This window comes from Phocoena phocoena, chromosome 10 (genome assembly GCF_963924675.1).
Source record: "Phocoena phocoena chromosome 10, mPhoPho1.1, whole genome shotgun sequence".
NCBI lineage: Eukaryota > Metazoa > Chordata > Mammalia > Artiodactyla > Phocoenidae > Phocoena > Phocoena phocoena.
In genome coordinates this window covers 31,891,400-31,913,139 of record NC_089228.1, presented here as the reverse complement: position 1 = coordinate 31,913,139, position 21,740 = coordinate 31,891,400, and the positions used below count along the sequence as shown (strand labels likewise).

At 37.7% G+C, this 21,740-nt stretch overlaps 1 protein-coding gene across 1 annotated transcript in view; it reads right to left on the bottom strand.

Moving 5' to 3' along the window:
- The window catches only part of DNAH12 (dynein axonemal heavy chain 12), a 215,940-nt gene continuing 194,200 nt past the window's right edge, over positions 1-21,740 (bottom strand). The window contains exons 62-73 of the mRNA XM_065885861.1: positions 17,547-17,697; positions 17,083-17,336; positions 16,739-16,879; positions 15,068-15,205; positions 13,538-13,771; positions 13,068-13,256; positions 10,941-11,044; positions 9,185-9,389; positions 3,336-3,473; positions 2,787-2,878; positions 1,404-1,471; positions 1-191 (exon numbers count right to left, since the gene is read on the bottom strand). Coding sequence (XP_065741933.1) covers positions 1-191; positions 1,404-1,471; positions 2,787-2,878; positions 3,336-3,473; positions 9,185-9,389; positions 10,941-11,044; positions 13,068-13,256; positions 13,538-13,771; positions 15,068-15,205; positions 16,739-16,879; positions 17,083-17,336; positions 17,547-17,697 — 1,905 coding nt within the window. The remainder of the gene's footprint in view (positions 192-1,403; positions 1,472-2,786; positions 2,879-3,335; positions 3,474-9,184; positions 9,390-10,940; positions 11,045-13,067; positions 13,257-13,537; positions 13,772-15,067; positions 15,206-16,738; positions 16,880-17,082; positions 17,337-17,546; positions 17,698-21,740) is intronic.

Genomic DNA, 21,740 nt, shown 5'->3' with positions numbered 1-21,740 from the left:
TTAGTCATCCAACTGACAAAGCAGAGCAACCCCACGTTTGATCCAGTGTTGAGTGGGTTGGTCTGTTTTCAACAGCATTGCAATGACAAAATTAGTCGAATGTCCTGTGGTGGAAAGAGTTCCTTTACGTTCACTTGTCTTGTAAAGAGGACAGACATAAGCATTCGACTTCACAATCTGAGACTTTTTAGCTTGAAGAAAAAGGAAATATATTCATTTGATAAAAGGAAAACAGCCACTGGTACTAAAAGAACAACCATTTATCTTGTAATAAAATGACCAGTAGTAAATCTAAGATCATGATTATGATATTGAACATTTTAAAGTTATTATTGTTGTGTTTTTACAGTTGGCATATAATTATGGTTGTGAAACAAGGTAAATGATTTCATATGGTGCATGATTCTAGGTCTGGAGGACAGGAATTGATTTTAAAGACCTATCACTTAGCAGGTATGAAAACACTCAAGAGGACTTGGGAGAGAAGGAGAAATTAGGGAAGAAGGAATAAAATACAGCATAGGTAATGGAGGAGATGCAGAAAGAGAAACACAGCTGCTTAGAGCTCTAATACAAGAAATCCATAAATTAGAAGCTGAAGTTACAATTTTTTTCAGCAGGTTATTACTAAGAAAAATATACCAACTCTTACCTATTCACAGAAAGAATCTATACACAATCCTTCAAAAGCCAGATATGAGATATTAGGAATCTTTCTAAACTGAGGCCACATTTGTCATAGTTATAAATGAACTGCTTTAATAATAAAAAATGCTTAATGGGTTGAGTGGTGATTGGGTAATTTATAAATTTTTCATTTATAGTTATTTGAGAATTAAAAAATAGAGAAGAAAGAAAAAACTAAAGAATGAGCTTCAATTGTTCAGATTTGGTGGGGAGATGATTGCAGAAGGAGGGAAGGAACAAGTAGGTTTCCCAAGGAGGCAAAATTGGCCTCCACCCCGTGTGGCTTGCAACATCTGTACCTTGGGGCACCTGGCTGGCTCCTAGGCCTAGGAGTTTCTTATAGCCAGAAAACTCTAGTCACTAGCTGGAGACTGTGTCAAGCCTATTTGTGTCTCTGAGAGGTATACAAAGGCACTTCAGAATCAAAATATTGATGGGAAGCTCTAGACTGAAAAAGAACTGTAGGGGAGGGGCAAAGGAAACATTATATCCCATGGGATAAGAGCAAAAAGAGGCAGAATAATATTCCTAAAATAACATAAATGCAACCCAAAAAGGCAGAACAATATATTTCCATTGTAAACATTAAGTCACTATTTACTATAATTGAACAAAATCTTAATAGGTTTGAACAGAGACTTATTTGGGGAAGCAGTTATAATATCTATCATTATCTTTCCTAAAACTCTACAAAGTTTCGTTAGAAATATATTTACTTGGTTTTATCCATATTATGGGCATCAGGTCAAACAGAAGTTTGGGGTATTGTTCGGCAAGCAATCCACTGTGAAGAGAAATTGACAGATGTTTATTAGAAATAAAATAAAATTTGCATCTTAGAAATTGCTACTTAGCTATTGGCTTTTAATACAAGAGAGGACCAGAGATATGCAGGAAAAGAAATGTAAAAACAAAACCAAACAAAACCAAGGAAGAGGCAATGAAGAATCAAGAGAAACAGAAGAAAAATATGGAAAGGCAATGTGTCAAACAGTGGACAAATATCAATTCCTGCCATTTTAAAAGCACTGTCCATGAGGCCATTTTAAAAGCACTGTCCATGAGGCCGACACTATGCTGTCACATTTAACCTTCCCAATAGTCTTGTCCCCATTCCTAATCCTATTTCACAGATGAAGAGTGGAAGGAAGCTCAGAGAGATTGAGTACTTTTCTCACAGTAACACAGCTCTTAAATGCCAGCATGAAGATTCAAACACAGATCTATCTATCTAGAAAATGTGGTTTATTTTCCCTATGCTACATTGTTTGTTTGTTTGCTTGTTTGCTTGCAAGAGGAGGGAAGAAAGGGATGAAAAGATGAATACGTATATAAAGAAACATAAATTAAGAGAAATGTCAGCAGAATGATGAAAGTGAAAAGCGAAATAATCAAATGAACTACGTGCAGCTAAGTCTCCTCATATCCCTATCTTAGAGCCATCTCTGTAAAACCACCTTCATGCTCCTTCTTAAGTGACTTTCCCTGCCTCCGGCTTTGACCCTCCCTTGAGAGCAAAGTGTAACCCTAGCTCTGGAAATAGAAAATTATGCTTCGTAATGGATTGTTAAAGAGCAGGGCTTCAAGGGAAATAATCTTTCCCTTTCTCATGTCTCTGTGTGTGTATATAAATATATATATACACACCTATGCACTGTTTAGTTTCCTAAGCTGGAAATTCAGTATTTATTTGAAATATGTACTTATTATGTCATCAAAATGCAAGAAACAGTTTTCCATTCACCAGGAGAAATGGGAACTTTACTATAAACTGTTTGAAACTGAGGTGCTCCTACACATTACCAAACAGAACGTAACTGTTATAAAACAGAAGAAGGAAAATAATTTCAACTAACTTTTCTACTAGTAAGACCATTGAAATATTAACTCAAAATTGTTCAGAACCTGAAATTACTCACTCATTAACTGTCCGAGCCTGAGTAATGACTTACGGCAAGAATTCTGATATTATTTATTACTTGTCGTATTCTCTAGAAGTCTTTTGGTTGATGGGGATGGCAGGGGGAAAGGTAGCAGACAGCTTATCTCACCTATGATTCAGCTACAAATGAATAGTCTTTGCAGTTGAAACTACTGACCTTGTTCTGTCCCAGCGTGCTCCATCCAGATATAATCCGTGGATATAAACGCCATCTTCTGGTGTTCCCTCAGATGTATCAGAAGAAATAACCTGAAGGCAGAAGCACACACTAGCAATGATTTTCTCCCTAGACAACTTTGTCTCATAAAGAAAGCAGTAGCTAAATCTTCAGAACATATTCAGGGAAACTCCTCCATATTAATAGCTTCTTAAACTGTAAGACTTTTTCAGTAAAATGTAAATCTAAAAATATATAATACGATTCCTTTTGACATATTTTATATGGTTTTACTGTACCTCATATTAATTTTTTGCTAAGATAGAAAAACAGCATTAGATTATTTGAATTGAATATTGAGATATATAAAAATTCTCTCATAAAGATAGCAAGACAAATATTATATACTTTCTTCATGAACACAAAGAATGGAAAGAAGTAGAATTGTTTGTAATGGGCTATAAAAATATGAATTCCCCATATCCTCCTTGCTTAAATACATGCCTTTGATGTAATGATATACTCTGGAGTTTAAGGAGTTTACTGTACCTCAAATTCATATCCTAGTAAATCAATAGGGATGGTATATTTTCTGGCATAATTCTGCATCGCTCCAGTTAAAAAGGCTTGGGTGAAAAAGAAACCTGAGAGCCAAAACACATGAGGTTTTCCTGAATTGTACCAGTCCTATAAAGGAAAAAAAAATGCATTATGTTCATTTTTCAACTTAAGAATCACCTGACATACAATTCCTGATTCTGGTTTTTGTGTATGTTGCCCACACTTTCCATCACAGGACTCTTTCCTGACACCAAACACACAACCTATCTTGGCCCTTCTACCTTTTATCCCTTCTAGTTACTCTTCTTGGAAAATTCAAACTAACCTTAACATTAACCTGAATAAAACAAAATTTGAAAGATTCAAATCTTCTGCAAAAAGGCAAATGTAAATTATTTGAGGGTTTATTACATTACTTAATACCACTCAACTGAAGAGAGAAAAAAAAATACCACTCAAAAGCAACCATCTTGGGGCTTCCCTGGTGGCGCAGTGGTTAAGAATCCTCCTGCCAATGCAGGGGACACGGGTTTGGGCCCTGGTCCGGGAAGATCCCACATGCTGCAGAGCAACTAAGCCCGTGTGCCACAACTACCGAGCCTGCGCTCTAAAGCCTGCAAGCCACAACTACTGAAGCCTGCACACCTAGAGCCCGTGTTCCTCAACAAGAGAAGCCACCACAATGAGGAGCTCACGCACAATGAAGAGTAGCCCCTGCTCGCCACAGCTAGAGAAAGCCCGCACGCAGCAACGAAAACCCGGCTCAGCCAAAAATAAATAAATAAAATAAATAAATTTATTAAAAAATAAAAAAGCAAACATCTTTAGACATCTTATGCATTGTCTAACTATAGCCCTCATGTGTTGGTTCCAGTTCCTTAATCCTCTTAAACTCCCTGCCTCCACACCCACTATCCCTGTTCCAGTTTAGATATCCTGGCCTTCTTTCTGTATCATGTGTACCTCTTCTTGTTTCTTCCCTCTGTCTGCTCAGTACATCTATAACAATGCTGCCAGAGTACACTTCTCCATGCATGGTTTAGATCAAGTTTTAGCATCTTTAATTCTTCAGCAATCTACTACTACCCTACCAAATTAAAGTCTAAAACATCTTAGTCTCCTATTCAAGATACTTCACAACCTGGCCCCAAATTGTATTTAAAGATCCATCCCTTTTAGTTCCCCTTTAAAAGATCTTACATTCTAATCAGAATGTACTTTTGGTGGTCTCTTCTCTGCACTGGGTGGACATCTGTTGTTTTTTCTGCTTATCTTAAAGTGGCACTACTCTTATATCTCTCTGGAGGATGAACCCTCCTACACTTTCAATCGAAACACTTCTGGTGGTGGAAATGCACCTTCTGGAAGTGGGCATGTCATTCATGCCTAGCTGATCGTACCTGCAGTCATAGTGACTGATTCAGGAATGGACATGTGACCCAATCAAAGTCAGAGATGTAGAGACTTTTGCTGGGACTTTTGGGGAAAAGATTCACTCTAAACTCTTTGAAGTTTTGTGGATGTAAGTCCAGAGTTGCTGTTGCTATCCTGCTACCGTCAGACAAGAACCTAACTGAGAATGGAGTTAACCCACAGAGATTGGAGCCGAGAGAAGTGCAAGAAGCCAGGATCAGGCAACCACATTTGCACTCTAGGCCAAATGCTGCCTGGAGTCACTTTACTCCCTGGCTTTTTCAATTACATGAGGGAACAAACTTAATTTTTGCTTATGTCAAAATTTTTACAACAGAATCAATCCTAAATGAAATAGTGTCTTTCATCCTACAGCTGTCTCTTAAGTCCTCTTCCTTTATTTGCAGTGTCCAAAACCATTCATCATTTAGACCAGCTCAAATGCTACCTCATCCAATAAACAAACTCTGCTTTCCTAAGGTAAAAGAACTCTCTCCCTTCTTTGAATTCCCAGAGCATCTTATATGTCGCTCTTAGCTTTTTCTTAGATACACAGATTATCTTCCTGTAGGCTACTGGCAACTTGAAGGTAACCTGGCAACTTTATGCAGCAACAAAGCGCTTTAGACAAAGTGGGTCTCAAATCACATTTGAATGAACAGATGAATTAACAAAATGAACTTTGTCTCTGAGTGAGCAGCACACTATGGGAAGAAGCCAGCTTTGCTCCCTGGGAAGAAGAGAACAAACCACTGCTGGAGACGTTGCAACAGTACAAGCTGTCAGATCAAGAAGAGGAAGAGAAAGAGATGGAGCTTGACAAGGGTATAAACCAAGCAGAACTAGTATCATGCACAAGAAAGCTATAAGAACCCAGAGGCAAGTGTGTAGAACATTCCCTTGCTCACTCCAGGGCTTCATTTAGCCAAGAATGTCGTGAGTGTCTGGGTCAGCTACTTACATACAATCTCTGAATCAGCTACCATTTACTGAGCGCTTAGTGCATACCGTAGGCGCTAAGTAATTTACATGCATCACCTCACTTAGTCCACGAAATAATTCAGTGAGTTAGGAATTATTCCTTCCATTTTACTGATGAGGAAACTGGGGTGTAGAAAGATGAGTATCTTGCTCAAAGTCACACAGATACTAAGTGTCGGATCCCAGATTTAATCTGAGATTCCAGCCAGTGTGCAAAAAGCTTAAAAAAAAAAAAAAGGCACAGGCAGGAGGAAGGGAAGGTAAGTAGGGTGAACAGTGAGAGAGAAATGACAAAAGAAGAAAAAACTCCAGATGACTCAATTTGTTTAATTTGTTAACTCTAAGAATCATTAGGAGGTGAAGTTAAGAGTCCAGGGGAGAGAAAGATGATGGGAAAACTGTGCAGCTTCTGTAAGGGTAAGAAAACAATAGGGAAGATCCATTCAGGGGAAGAGATTTGTGGTGAAGGATGATGAACATGCCCAATAATGAGTGAGATTTTCCTTTCTCATTCAAACAGAATGATTCCAACGGGAAAGCCAATTTCAGAAAGTAGAGTTTGATATGAACTTTATATTAACAATAACAACAAAGGAAATTTGTTCTGGATATTATTCCAGCTGGCATCATGCCAGGACCCCTCTAGGGGACCAAGCTAAAGACTCTTCAAGGCCCTTCAGGAACAAAGCAGTATACGAGAAATGTAAGCACTTCCGATTAAAATTTCAGAAAAGTTTAGGAAATGAAAAAAAGCAAGATTATGTCAAGGGGAGGATGGAATTAACTATATGTCAGATACTTTTGATAAGGGACAGAAACTACTGAAGCCCGCGTGCCTAGAGGCTGTGCTCTGCAAAAAGAGAAGCCACTGCAACAAGAAGCCTGCACACTGCAACGAAGAGTAGCCCCTGTTCGCCCAACTAGAGAAAGCCCGCACACAGCAATGAAGACCCAACGCAGCCAAAAAATAAATAAATTTTTAAAAAAAATGTAAAAAAAGCCCTTATATTCTGATTCTTTTGTTAAGTGTATAATCTACATAAAAAGCTCCTATAAATTAATTTTTAAAAAAATTTTCGAAGAAATATGGGCCTAGGAGATGAAGAGGCAATTCAAATCAAAGAGGAAATAAAAAAACACCTAGAGACAAATGAAAATGAAAACACAACAATCCCAAATTTACGGGATGCAGCAAAAGGAGTTCTAAGAGGGAAGTTTATAGAGATACAAGCTTACCTCAGGAAACAAGAAAAATCTCAAATAAACAACCTAACCTTACACCTAAAGGAACTAGAGAAAGAAGAACAAACAAAACCCAGAGTTAATAGAAGAAAAGAAATCACAAAGGTCAGAGCAGAAATAAATGAAATAGAGACTAAAAAAGAATAAATAGAAAAAAAATAAAATAGAAAAAATCAATGAAATTAAAATAGAAAAAAATCAATCAATAAATAAAATAGAAAAAAATCAATGAAATTAAAAGCTGGTTTTTTGAAAAGATAGACAAACCTTTAGTCAGACTCATCAAGGAAAAAAGGGAGTGGGCCCAAATCAATAAAATCAGAAATGAAAAGGGAGAAGGTACAACCAATATACACTACCAAATGTAAAATAGATAGCTAGTGGGAAGCAGCCATAGAGCACAGGGAGATCAGTTTGGTGCTTTATGACCATCTAGAGGGGTGGGATAGGGAGGGTGGGAGGGAGACACAAGAGGGAGGAGATATGAGGATATATGTATATGTATAGCTGATTCACTTTGTTATAAAGCAGAAACTAACACACGATTGTAAAGCAATTATACTCAAATAAAGATGTTAAAACACACACACACACACACACACACGAGATATCGCCCTGCATCTGTCAGAATGGCTATCATCAAAATTAACACAAATAACAAATGCTGGCAAGGATGTGGACAAAAAAGAACACTTGTACACTGTTGGTGGGAATTTAACTTGTTGCAGGCACTGTGGAATATGGAGGTTTCTCAAATAACTAAAAATAGAACTAACATATTACCCAGCAATTCCAGTCTCAGATATATATCGGGAAAAAAACAACACTAATTTGAAAAGATACATGCACCCCAATGTTCATAGTAGCCTTATTTACAATTGTAATATATGGAAGCAGCCTAAGAGTCCATCAGCAGATGAATGGATAAAGTAGATGTGGTATATATATATACAATGGAATACTACTTGGCCATTAAAAAGAATGAAATTTTGCCATTTGAGGAAACATGGTGGACTTGGAGGAAGTTATGCTAAGAAAAATAAGTCAGACAGAGAAAGACAAATACTTTATGATGTCACTTATATGTGGAATCTAAAAACTACAACAAACTAGTATATACAGCAAAAAGAAGCAGACTCACAGATATAGAGAAAAAACTAGTGGTTACCAGTGTGGGAGTGCAATGTAGGGGTGGAGGAGTGGGAAGCACAAACTACTGTGTGTAAGATAGGCTCAAGGATGTATTGTACAATGTGAGGAATAAAACCAATATCTTGTAATAACTGTAAATGGAAAGTAACCTTTAAAAATTTTATAAAAAATTTAAAACAAACAAAAATAGTCCCATGAAAAATCGGCTTAGGAGATGAATAGGCAATTCACAGGAAAGAACACAAACAGCAAACACACATACCAAAAGAAGCACAGACTCACTAATAATCAAAGAAACTCAAATTGAAACAAAGATATGCTTGACCTATCAGATTGGCAAAAATTAAAAAGCAATGTACGAGAAAGCCTATCGCTCCACATCTTCACAAGTAGGGTTATTTTGTTATTAGCTTCTATAGTGAAACAAATAAAGCGTTTGTATAATAAAAGGGCAACTGAACACTGAGAGGTCATATACCTATGTGAATTTCCAAAATGTATTTTGGGGGCTCTCCCCACCCACTATCCTCACATAAGCATCAACCATACGATGGGGGCAAGTGGAGGAGTTGGGGAGGAAAAAGAGTGTGCTGCCTTACACATCCTTTTTGTGTGAGATTGCAGGGTGAAGCGTTCGGAGATTTCAAAGCACTCCATCTTCTCCCTGGTTTTATGAGATAAGAGATAAGAAGCACCGATTTCTAGATAATGGACAATTATTGATAAATCCAAGCCTCAGGCTCTTTTTGTGATTTACCATCAGTAGGAAAATCACAAGACCAAGTTGTGAATCTTCAAAAATATAAATGTCACATATTACTTGGGTTTGGGTAAAATAAAATTTTAATTTTCTACTAGTACTTTGAAATGTGTGTAATTTTCAATATTCTAAAATTTTGATTAGATTATCATGAAACTACTAATCCATTTCATCTAACTCAGAGACATTCAAGTGACCACAGCCAATTTCTAGTATCTCTTCTAGTATCTCCAAAAAAATGAAATAATATATACATTATAATATATATATATTATATATAATTTTTAACCTGTAAAAAGTTCAGCCGGGCTAGAAAGTCTGTGATGTAACTTCCTAGGGGTTTAAGACTTGGGTATGATCGTTGGGCCCATATTTCTGGAACCTTTCCAACAAGCAGACTGCCAGAGAGTGCCTCCAAAGCAGAATCCATGACAACCACGCCCTTAATAGCTTTTTCAAGGTCCTGTAGAGTGTTGCGTACAGTTTTAATTAAACTGCAAGGAAAGAAATTGTGTCATCAACATATATGATAGTAAATACCAACATACAGTCTTTCCAGAAGAAGAAATAGCAGGATACCATTCACAGCTTTATGGGAGTGTATTCCCAAAGTGTGGTCACCTCCCACTTGATAATATAAAGTAATTTTAGGTGATACTTGGATGAACATTTTTCATCTTATTTATTACATATGTATTTTTAAATATAGAAAATAATATAACTTGCATATCAAAATTGGTGCTTTCAAGGTATTATTGCTTAACACCAGGCAAATTTAAACAGAGAATGATTTAAGGAAAAATATCAGGTAAATAATGTTATAGGTGACATGTAAACATGAAGAAAGTTATAAAGGTACGATACAATGGCTGAAACTTTGGAAACACTGAATTAAAACATACAGTGTATATTCATTTATACCCTTGCAAGTACTTTGTTTCCCGCTGAGGCCCAGACTGCTAAGAACACCATAAATATACCTGAAGTGAGGGTTTTAGCCTAGAAGCCTAAGCAACTGAGAGATAGTATGTTATGATATGTAAATACATATGGTCTTTGTATAAGAATTACTAAATTAATTAAGACAATATAGTGTTTTAATATGCTTTATTTTAAAATTTCAAAAAGTCTGGAAACTGAAACAAACTTGGAAACACTAGAAAATTCATAACCAAAACAATTCTCCATTCCTTAAGCCAGTATTTAACTGTAGAAAATTCAATTTGAAAATTCAAAGCAGGGGCTTCCCTGGTGGTAGAGTGGTTAAGAATCTGCCTGCCAGTGCAAGGGTCACAGGTTCAAGCCCTGGTCTGGGAAGATCTCACATGCCGCGGAGCAACTAAGCCCATGTAGCGCAACTAGTGAGCCTGCACTCTAGGGCCCGCGAGCCACAACTACTGAGCCCATGTGCCACAACTACTGAGCCCACTTGCCACAACTACTGAAGCCCATGTGCCTACAGCCTGTTCTTTTAAAAAAGAGAGGCCACCACAATGAGAGGCCCGCGCCACAACAAAGAGTAGCCCCCGCTCATGGCAACTAGAGGAAAGCCCATGAGCAGCAACAAAGACCCAACAGAGCCAAAAATAAATAAATAAATTTATTTTTAAAAATTCAAAGCAAATAATTTGTTTGCTATTTTAGGGTACCTAGTCAATCCAGATAGACTCAGGAAGAAAATGGGGGGGGGGGTGAATATGTGTCAATGGCAGAAAAATGACAAGAGATGTATTTACACATAGACCAAGATAAGGCTCATTCCATCTTCACTTCCTGAGGAGAAGAGCAATAGGTGGATGAGAAATTATGATTAATGAACATTTTTAACCAGTCAAAGCAGATCTCTATTTCATCACCATTTTTACATTATAAAAGATACCTTCCCTTCTGGAGCAGAAGATTATGCAACTTTAAAAACGGAGAAGAACTCTAATGAAATGGCAAGTTTTGATAATTTTTTCTTAAAATTTTAATTCAATACCAGTGTAACTTTTTATCAACTTTGGTTGGTAGCCTTCTGAATAACTGGGTATAGAGCTCCTTACTTGTTAAATCTTTCCATTTCTTGTACTAAAACAGTATTCATGCTCTCTTCATATCTCACGGGATACTTGAGTAGTGCTGATTCAATGTCAAAGTCATTTGGTAGCTAAGAGAACAGATTTTGAAGATCACATATTACTCTCAGAATAAATAATTAGTTTCATTCAGCTATAATATCAATTATAGCTAACATTAGGCAATTACTATGTGCCAAGTATTATGCTAACTGCTTTCCAAACATTATCTCATGTAATCTTTACCATTCACTATTAGATGGCCATCATTATCATTTAAGTACAGATAGGTTAAGTAAATGCCCAAAGGTACAGAGTCCAAAAGTGGTCTGCTTAAATCCATAGATCTCTAACACTAAGGCCCATGCTCTTTACTACAGGATAGAGTACTATGAAGAAGATATACATTTCTGAAAAGTTGTGTAATTTTCTTTTGTAAATTGAATTTTATTTTCCATTAATAAAACTGATGTACCATTTCATAACTCTTTTTAATTTATTTCCAATAAATTATCAATTGGCTCAAAATGGATTTGCTTACACCACTATCAAATAATTAATGTATAAATGTAGCAAGGTTCCAGGGCATAGGGAAAGAGAAGGCCATTGAGTGTCTGATTTCAATGAGGCATCTCAGAGACACTTGAGGAGAAGTGATAAAGGGGACTTTGGGGTTGGTGACCAAGCCCCAAGACAATGGAATTCACACTCTTAAAGGGGCAAAGGAATTTCCCTATGGGGGAACTCCCAAACTAAAAAAGTTGAGCTGCCCAGACTGTCCCCAGGCAATGGTCCTTGGGTGGTACAAAAGAATTCTAAGTCATATTAGGTGGTGTCACTCAAGGCACATTTGGCTCAGCACAAACATTCTACCCCAATTAAGTCCTATATGCCACTTCCAGGTAACTTCCTGCTAGGGATCTTGTAAGAGCCCTTTTGGGAGGGCAAGAACCTTGCCCCGAAGAGATAAACCACAAAGAAGAAGGGGCTGAGGGTGAGAAGAGGCAAATGGCAGAAGCAGCAGTCCAGGGGTGGAGGTTGGAGGAGACTAGCTTGATTTTACCCAGGGGTAGAAGGCAGTGTTGCCCCCTTCTCCTCTCCAGTGGCCACAGCCAGGCTTAAGGTGAGTAGGCTCTACTTAAGGACTGGTGTAAGGCAAGGGTACCAACTGTGAGAGTAGAGTAGGTGCCATCCGTGGATTTTCAAGGCAGATGGGGTAGGGGTCAGGTTCTGCTCTGTCAGAGTGCCTGACAATGAAATATGGGGATAATTATAGTATTTATCCTGGAGGGGAGTTGTGAAGATCTGTGCTTAGCACCATGAAGTCCTCTTAGTAGTTCTTTACTGAATTTAAGACACAGAAAAAAGTGAGAAAAGAGAGTATCATTCCACTCTACCAAGAGGGCTAAGTACATTGGGCTGTAGTATGGGGGGAAAAAAAAGGCTGTAGCTGTTAATTTAGTGCTGATCTTATTTCCCTGTGCCTCCTCACTTCTGAAGGTATAGATTAAAAACCATTCCCTCCTTGAACCAGCAAGTTCAGACCATTTCCTCCATTTAAAAAAAGTAGGCCCGGGCTTCCCTGGTGGCGCAGTGGTTGAGAGTTCACCTGCCGATGCAGGGGACACGGGTTTGTGCCCCAGTCCGGGAAGATCCCACATGCCGCGGAGCGGCTGGGCCCGTGAGCCATGGCCGCTGAGCCTGCGCGTCTGGAGCCTGTGCTCCGCAACGGGAGAGGCCACAACAGTGAGAGGCCCGCATACCGCAAAAAAAAAAAAAAGAAAAAGAAAAAAAAAAGTAGGCCCACCATCTTTATTTAGAAATGATAATAAATCATATATTCAGTAGCTTATCCACAACTGTAGTTACTAAGAACTTACTATTTGCCAGGCATTATGCAAAGCACTTTAATTTAATGATCTCCTTAATGTTCACAAGAACATTATACAGCTGGTACTATTATCACCACTTTACAGATTTGAAAACTAATGTTCAGAAAGGCAAAGTATCTCACTCAAGGTCATAATGCTGCTAAATGGAGTTTTCAAGTTGACATTTCAGTGCCATTTTGATTTATGTTATATTACAAGTAACGTACCTTAAGCTAAACATTACCTTGTTGAGAATATCTTTGGTAATTTCTAGTAGAATCTGGTCAGCACTTCCTGAGGATCCTGTCTGTTTGGAGCCTCCTTGGGTGAGGAGCAAGGACTCAAAGAGGACTTTTGTTTGTTGAAGATCTTTGGAGATATCAACATTTTCATGTAATCCAAATATCTCAGGGTGTTGAGTAAATGGAAGTTTCTACCAGAAAATAGATTCAACAAGCATCACATTTTCACTGGATACATTAATTCATAAGGTAGACATGTGCAGACCAAAAAGGGTTAAAAATCAACTAAACATCAAACAACAGAGGAATCAAACTTTTCCAGTTTTCAGTAACTACTAGAAACAAAATATATTGAAAGCTGATTGAACCATAGTACTTGTCTAATCCTATACATTATGGGGGACTACTTCACTATTTGCTTTTTAGAAAAATCACACTTGAATCTCACCCTATTTTCAGTGATATCAGTTACCTTAATGAATTCAATGTACTCATTATAAGTGCCTTTGGGAGGTGCAAAATAGTTTCCACTGGGAGAAAACTTATAATGAGAGTTTTCAATTATGTTTGCGTTATAAAAGTCAGCCAGCATGGTTAAGAGGAGACGTCTGTCCCAATCATCTGTCACTCTTCCTCCATAGTTACACTCTCCAGTCAGGTAAGAGATAGCTTCAAATGGAATTGTATCATATTCATTTATAAATAACTGAAACAAAGGAAAAATGAAATGAGAAAAACCTTAAAGTATTTCACTTCATTTCCACTTTAAGATGGCCTTCACTATCAATCAATCAATCATCCATCAATCTATATACATGGAAGTGGGGTTGGAAGAATTATCGTCATGGTTGTTTTGAAGCCCCATGTCATAAAGGCCCTTATCACAGCACAGAAGCAGAAAAATACAATATTCTGTGGTTGTCTAGTTGGATTAATATATTTGGTAAAACATGACAGAAATAATGGGAAAGTATTGGAGTTGGACAGACCCGAGTTCAAATCTTACCTCAATGGGTAAATTTACTTCTTAGCTTTGGTTTTCTCCAAAATAGGGATAATACCCACCTTACAGGGTTGCTGTGAGAATTAAAATTCACGTAAGTAATGTGCCTAGTTCAAAGTCTGAGTGAGTAGTAATTTATAGCGGACATTTGATCTTTTTCCTTTGATGGGGGGCTGCTGACCATCTCATGCATCTCATGTTTCATTGTAAGTCTACAGAAACTGAAAAAGCCGACCACTCACTTTCTCAGCCTCCATTATGGCTAAAGCCTAGGCTTGTGACCTGGGCTTGGAAACTCAGATGTAGCCATCCTAGACTGAACTGGGGTTTAGGGTGCAAAGAAGCAGGAACAGCAAAGAATTTTTTTGATGACATCAGAGAGTATGTAGTAGACTAGTGTCTGTGTGGCAGCTATGAGCTGTGGTGTCTGATATTTAATAAGAGTAGAAGGAATGCTGTTACCAGACATGATATGATTCTGGATATGACTATGTATGCCTTGGCTCTCCAGCCATCTTGGTGATTCTGTGACGTACCCAATATTCTTTCAATAAATTCTTTTTCTACTGTTTTTGTTGACTGATAGAGCTAAATCATAGATCTGACTGAGTGGAGGCTAAGAGTAGAGTATAGTGAGGACCTATATAAAGCCAACACTGAGGAGGGCACTGCAAAAAGAAAGAACTAGGGTCCTTGATGGCAACGCTTTTGTTGAATCAACCAACTCCAGAGTCTGTCCTTCCTCTGCAACTCTTTTTTTATGTGAGATAAAAAGTTTCATTATGGTTTAAGCCAGTTTGAATCAGGTTTCCCATTATTTGCAGCAGAAAAATGCAGATGGAGATTATGCTTTATAAGGCAAAATTATAATTATTAATACCATCTAGCCAACTATTAGTGGTGTTGGGAGAACTGAATAAGTCATTCTAAGCAAAGGGAATTGCCTAGGGCCTGGTACACAGTGATCCTCCATCAGTGTTAGTTCCTTTCTAATTTTACCTGTAGTTGTCGAATACTGATGCGTAAATCTGATTCATTAAATCCATATGGAATATTCCAACCAAGAGGACCAAATTTCTTTCTCTCTTGCACAAGGGCATGAAAAAAACAAACTCCAAAGAGTAACTTCTCCCATGCCTTTTAGACAAAAATATGCAACAAGAAAAAAATCTGATCAGATTTCCATTACTAAAATGAGGGGAACTGATGATCTTTCATTATAAGGTTCTATGATCATATATCTCTACAAACTTTTATTTAGAAAGGCTATCAAAATAATGCTTACTATAAAAAGTATTAATCTTATGACTTATCCAAAATCTCCAAGCTAGACAAACTACAATAACATTATACTTTATTAAAATGCAATAGTGCTAGAGAGACATGCCAAGATGGCAGAATAGGAAGAACTTGAACTCACCTCCTTCCTTGATACACCAAAATTACAACTACTTACAGAGCAACTATCTATGAGAACAAACTGAAGGTAGAAGAAAAGATTTTCCACAACGAAAGACATAAAGAGAGAACCACAAGATGGGTAGGAGGATCAGAGACATATTGTAGTCAGGACCCAGGTTTGCTGACCCACAAATGAGAGGAAAATCACAATTATAGAGGTCCTCCCCAAGGAGTGAAGGGTCTGAGCCCCACATTGGGCTCCCCAGTGTAGGGGCCCTGCACTAAGAAGACAAACCTCCAGAACGTCAGGCTTTGAAAGCCAGCAGGGCTTATGTTCAGGAGAGCTGGTAGGCTATAGAAAACAGAGACTCCACTCTTAAAGGGCGTGTGCAAAATCTCCTTAGTACTGATGTTTCCTTCCACGCAAGGAAACTTCAATTAATGTAACACTCCTGGATTTTCTCCATCCTTATACTCACTGGTGGAGGGAGGAGTACCTATCTGACGGATAAATTTGGGGAAAGTCAAGCAAATTTGCTTTGCTCAGCTTTTCCCTTTCCTCTCTTAGAAGTGAGCTTCCTGCAGGGAAGGAAGTTTTCCTCTGTTCCTCTGGGTAGATAAATGTACTTAATTCTGGGTTCAGTAATACTAAGCCCACTTGTTCACAGATGTAAACTACATCTTCCAACCTAGTCTATATCAGTAATTAAGGTTATAATTTGGTTCCCATATGTTTGTACTTTTTCCTGTTTCTTAACTGGTAAGAATTTGGGCAGAGAAAAGGAGTGCTATTTATTGGAACTCCTAACATCCTCAATAACATGTGCAAAACTTTTTTACATACGGATACATTGAAGAGTGTTATTAATATGTCAAAACATTATTACTAGAATTTCCATGAAGACAGACTTTTTTGGTGATGGCAGTGTCTATTTTACTCTCACTGCATTATATCGTACCTAACAAACATATTTGTTGAAAGAATAAATAATGTTAAAATAGATTGCTACTCTTGGGTCTTAACTGTCTTAATCAAATGCACTGTTGGACTTTTGTACAAACTAAGAAATGTTCATTCATTTAACAAATATTTATTTGAGTATCTACTACATGGGAAGCAGAACACAAACAACTGGGAATAAAATAACATAGGTAGAATTTCTATCTTCTTAGGAAATGCCTAAAGTTTAATATTAAATAAAATATTTATGTTTTCATATTTTTTCACTATAAAAACACATTTTAAAAGTTCCAGAGGCTGAATATTACCAGTTCCTTTCCCTCGCATCCACTGAAAAACTGAGGATCAGAAACTGGATCAGTGAGATATGATTGGAGGAGATTTAGCCGAAGACCCGTAGGAGGCTCATTAGTCATTTTTACTCCATTCTGTAGAATTGTTACTGGGAACTAAGACAAAATAAACAAAGAGCATTACTCTAGATAACCAACTCAAGTCCTAAAAATACATACACTAGTGGATTAAAAATAGGTATAAGGGAGGACTCCAGAAATATTTTTAAAACCTCTTAAGGTTAAGCATTTAAGATATACAATGTATCAATAACACATAACCAAATAAATGTACTAAACTCCATAGGAAATAAATATACTTTTGGAGATGGGTAACTTGTGAGCCAAAGCCTAAAGGATGAGTTACAGCCTTCGGGAGAAAAATCTTCACATATTTTTTCCAACATGGGCATCCAGGAGACAGCGAGGTGACAGTTCTGTAGGCAAACCCAAGTTCCTTCCTCTATTGCTGCGTTAATCATTTTTGTTGCAATTGGCCCTTGTCCCTGTCCCAGTGAAATAGCTTGAAATTTATTTCCAGACATAGCTTTATCATTTGCAAATTTCAGTAGGCCTAAGAGGGCACAAAAAAATAAATGGTTTCACTGCTTACTCTAAAATTATAAAATATGCCTTATGTTTCAGTGTATAAGGATTTAATTGTGAAAAATTCTAGTTACCTTTCCTTATAAATACCGAATTTACTGATTTACACTCATCTAAGAAATAGATATTGAACGAGATGATTTATTTATAATTTATTAAGTTGACATTATGCACTTACTGGCCATGGGATCTGCTCCTGGAGATAACACAAAAATTAAGGGAATGGTGCAATTTGAATCCAAATAACTCTTTGTCAAATCAAATGGTGGAGGCTCTACAAACTTTTTCCCTAGTTTCTCAGTTACATAGTTAGTTATGGCTGGAGTTATCTGTTGAAGAGAGAAAAAATATGATCTTTAGAGTAACTTTTATTCCACATAACAACTTTGATTATTACTGAAAACCGACAGAGTAAACTATGAGCCTAATGGATAAGAAAAGCATGCAGCATATCATAGGCAAAGCACTAATTTTCCTAATATATAAAAGGTATCTATAAATTGATGGGGCAAGACTAACAATCCAAAAGAAAATGGGCAAAGAAGATAAACAGTTTGTAGAAAATGAAATAGAAATGGATCTTAAGCATAGGAAAAGATGCTCAACCTCATTTAGTATAGCAGAGACTGCAAACTGTTCCCATTCTGTGTCTCCTTTTGGTAACAGAACCCCAAGTTTTCCCAACCTTTCATGCAGCTAGATGTGGCCATGTGACTAAGTCTTGGCCACAGAAATACAAATGGACATTATATATGGAGCTTCCAGATCCTATTTTTTATAAGCAAACTGTTTGCCTTCAACACTCTCTTTTCCTGTTCAACAGATGTGGTGTTCATGACCCAGCTTCAATCTCACTGACAAGGACCACACTTTAGGAGTCTTCTCTAGCATGAGAGAAGGAACTTGAATCTCTGGATGATCTCAAGAACAGAGATGCCCTGCCAGCCATCAAGCAAATACTCTGGGCTGTTAGGAGAGATAGAGAAAATAACTTCTATTTTGTTTCAGCTACTGTACTTTAGGTCCCTTTGTTACAGCAGCTTTGTCTATACCCTAATACTTATAAATAAGAAAAATACAAATTATAATTATACTTAGATACCATTTTTCACCATCAGCTTGTTATATAAATGGGACAAAGATAGCCTGTGTGTATTTACCGCTGGATTGTTTATTTTTCACAGTAGGCTAAAACCTGTTAGTTCAAAAGTCCACTGGCACCAAACTCAGAATGTTGCATATTCAACTGTTTTAAACATAGCCCAAATAAGCAGATTTTTAACCATTTAGAGTTTGCCTACTTTTCACCCAACATCTGCTAGCCATAAAAAGATAAGCCCCAGGATATAAAGACCCCAAGCCACTGCTGCCCTTCAGAGCTCTGACACAGAGACTCTCAGCCGCCATGCTGATGAATAATGTCGTCCAGACACCACACAAGTCCCCTCTCCATTAGGGATTCCCTTGCCTTCCCCTCTCCTTTGGAGTTGTAGACCTCCCCTCACTCCCAGCCTCTGGACAGACACCTGCTATGAGGGATTTCTCCCTCCCCAACAAACAAACCTGTCAAAGTAACATCTAATGAAACTCATGTGCGTTACTGCCACCTCGATCAGCCCCAGAATCCTCAACCTCTCTGCACAGATTGGCAAAGATCCAAAAGTTTGGCAACAGGGCTTCCCTGATGGTGCAGTGGTTAAGAATCCGCCTGCCAATGGAGGGGACACGGGTTCGAGCCCCGGTCTGGAAAGATCCCACGTGCCGCAAAGCAACTAAGCCCACGCACAACTACTGAGCCTGTGCTCTAGAGCCCATGAGCCACAACTACTGAGCCCATGTGCCACGACTACTGAAGCCCACATGCCTAGAGCTCCTGCTCCACAACAAGAGAAGCCACCACAATGAGAAGTCTGTGCCCCGCAACGAAGGGTAGCCCCCGCCCGCCGCAACTAGAGAAAGTCTGCACGCAGCAACGAAGACCCAACACAGCCAAAAATAAATAAATAAAATTTAAAAGTTTGGCAACATACTGGGTGGGCAAAAGTACAGGTAAACAGATATTTTCATACACTGCTGAGGAAGAGCGATCTGGTATAACTTTCATTGAGGACAATTTGAAAGTATCCATAAAATTACAGAGGGCAAACCCACTGACATAGCAATTTTGTTCCTAGGAATTTATTCTGATATATAGTTGCACATGTGAGAAATGACTTTTGAATAAGGTTATTCGTTGCAGCATTTTTATAATAAATAATATATAAATATTATAAAGATCCATCAGTAGGAACTGGCTAAAGAAATTATTGTACACTCATACAATGGAATACCATGCAATTGTAAAAAAAAAAAGAAAGAGAACACTATTTATGAATTAGTAGAGAAAAAAGCAATATGCAAAACAGTGGATGCTACCGTTTGTGTTGAAAATAAACAGAAAAAGAATTTATATGTATGTACATTTATATGTGTATAAAAGGACAACAAGAAGCAGATAACATTAACTGCTTGAGAGGAAGGATGATGAGTGACTGAGAGATGGAGACTGGAGGCACACTTTTCATTGTATTCATATGTTCATGTGATTCAAAACAGTGCATCAGTTTTGAACCACAGGAAGATGTGACTTACTTATAAATTATATTAAAATTAATTAAAAATAAAAGAAGGCTGCTCATCAATATTAGCAGCAGAAAAATCAGTACAAAGAGGTATCAGACATTATCTTCTAAACGCCAAACGAATTTCTAAAGGGAATGTGTAAGAATTTGATGGAGAGAGGAGTGATCATCACAGGCTTCTTTGGTCCTGGAAGGTTTGTGGAATACATGGGGAGGAAGGATAGAGGCTTCTATATGGGTAATTTACTGTAGTTGTGAGCAATTCTGTAGTTTTAAATAGAAGTTTCAAGGAGAAGAATACTAGAAGTTTCAAGAAGCTTCTATATGGGTAATTTTGTGTAGTTGTGAGCAATTCTGTAGTTTTAAATAGAAGTTTCAAGCTGAAAAGAGGTCTGATTAGCCAAGGTAATAAGACTGCAAAGCTGTACTTTTGTCATTATTCTACAGGTATTGACAGGCTCCTGAAGGTTTTTTTTAATAAAGAGCTCACAATGACATAGCAGCTTTTTATTTCTTTCTTTAATAACTACACATGCACAATGATGAAATCTTTTTCATCCTTTTACCATTAACACCATGTAGAGTTTCCGCCTAGCACAGGAGATCTTCAGTATACATTTTTAAGGAAAGGGAGATGCTGAGGATGCAGAGACCTTGCTCCGCATTACCCTACACACTGGCCAGGGGCAATGGTGCAACTGCAATCGAGTACGATAGTTTTCTATAGAAAAAGTATCTTGTTCCAGTAATTTAACATGAGAAGAAGTTATAAGACTTTTCTATAATATTAAAATATATATTTTAATCCTTCATGTAAGATACTCTAGAAAAGAAATTATGGAGACTTAAACAGACCTGGATATGGGCTTTGTGATGATTAATTTTATGTGCCAGCTTGGCTAGGGCACAGTATCTAAATACCTGTTAAGGTATTTTTAAAATAAGATTAACATTTAAATCAGTAGACTTTGAGTAAAGTAGATTACTCTCCATAATGTGATTCAGCCTCATTCAATCAGTTGAAGGCCTTAAGAGAAAAAAAGACCGATTTCTACTGAGGAAGAGGGAATTCTGTCAGTAGACCACCTTTGGACTCAAGCTGTAACATCAGCTCTTCCCTGGGTCTGCAGCCTGCAGATTTTGGACTTGCCAGCTTCTCACAATCATGTGAGCCAATTCCTTAAAATCATCAGAATCCTACTGATTCTGTTTCTCTGGAGAATCCTGACTAACACAGACTTTAACTGAATTTGGTTTAATGCAATTAAATTCAACTCAACTCACAGATATTTATTGAGATGTCCAACCATCTGCCAGGTACTGCTTTAAGTCCTGGAGATACTGAACAAAATAAGACACGGGTCCTGACCTCAAGAAGCTCAGAGTCCAGTGGGAGACCCTACCAAGTAGACAGACAATTACTGTGTATTCCAGTGTGGTCAGTGTGGTGTTTAAGCACAGGATCCCAAGCATGGCAGACAAACCAGTAACCCCACACGTGGTACTGAAACAACATCTCCACTGGTCATCAGAGAGCCATTCTGTGGAATGCAAATAGGCAGGGGTTTCCCAGATGCAGAGCTACTCATTCCTAAGTTTACCATGAACAAGGGAAGCTATTTGTGATAAAATAATGAATAAAGCACTGTTTTGACCTTCAAGGGACTCATTTTCTAGTGAAAGGAACATATATATATATATACATACAACTATCAGATAGGAAAGAATGAGGTACATTTTAATAATGTACA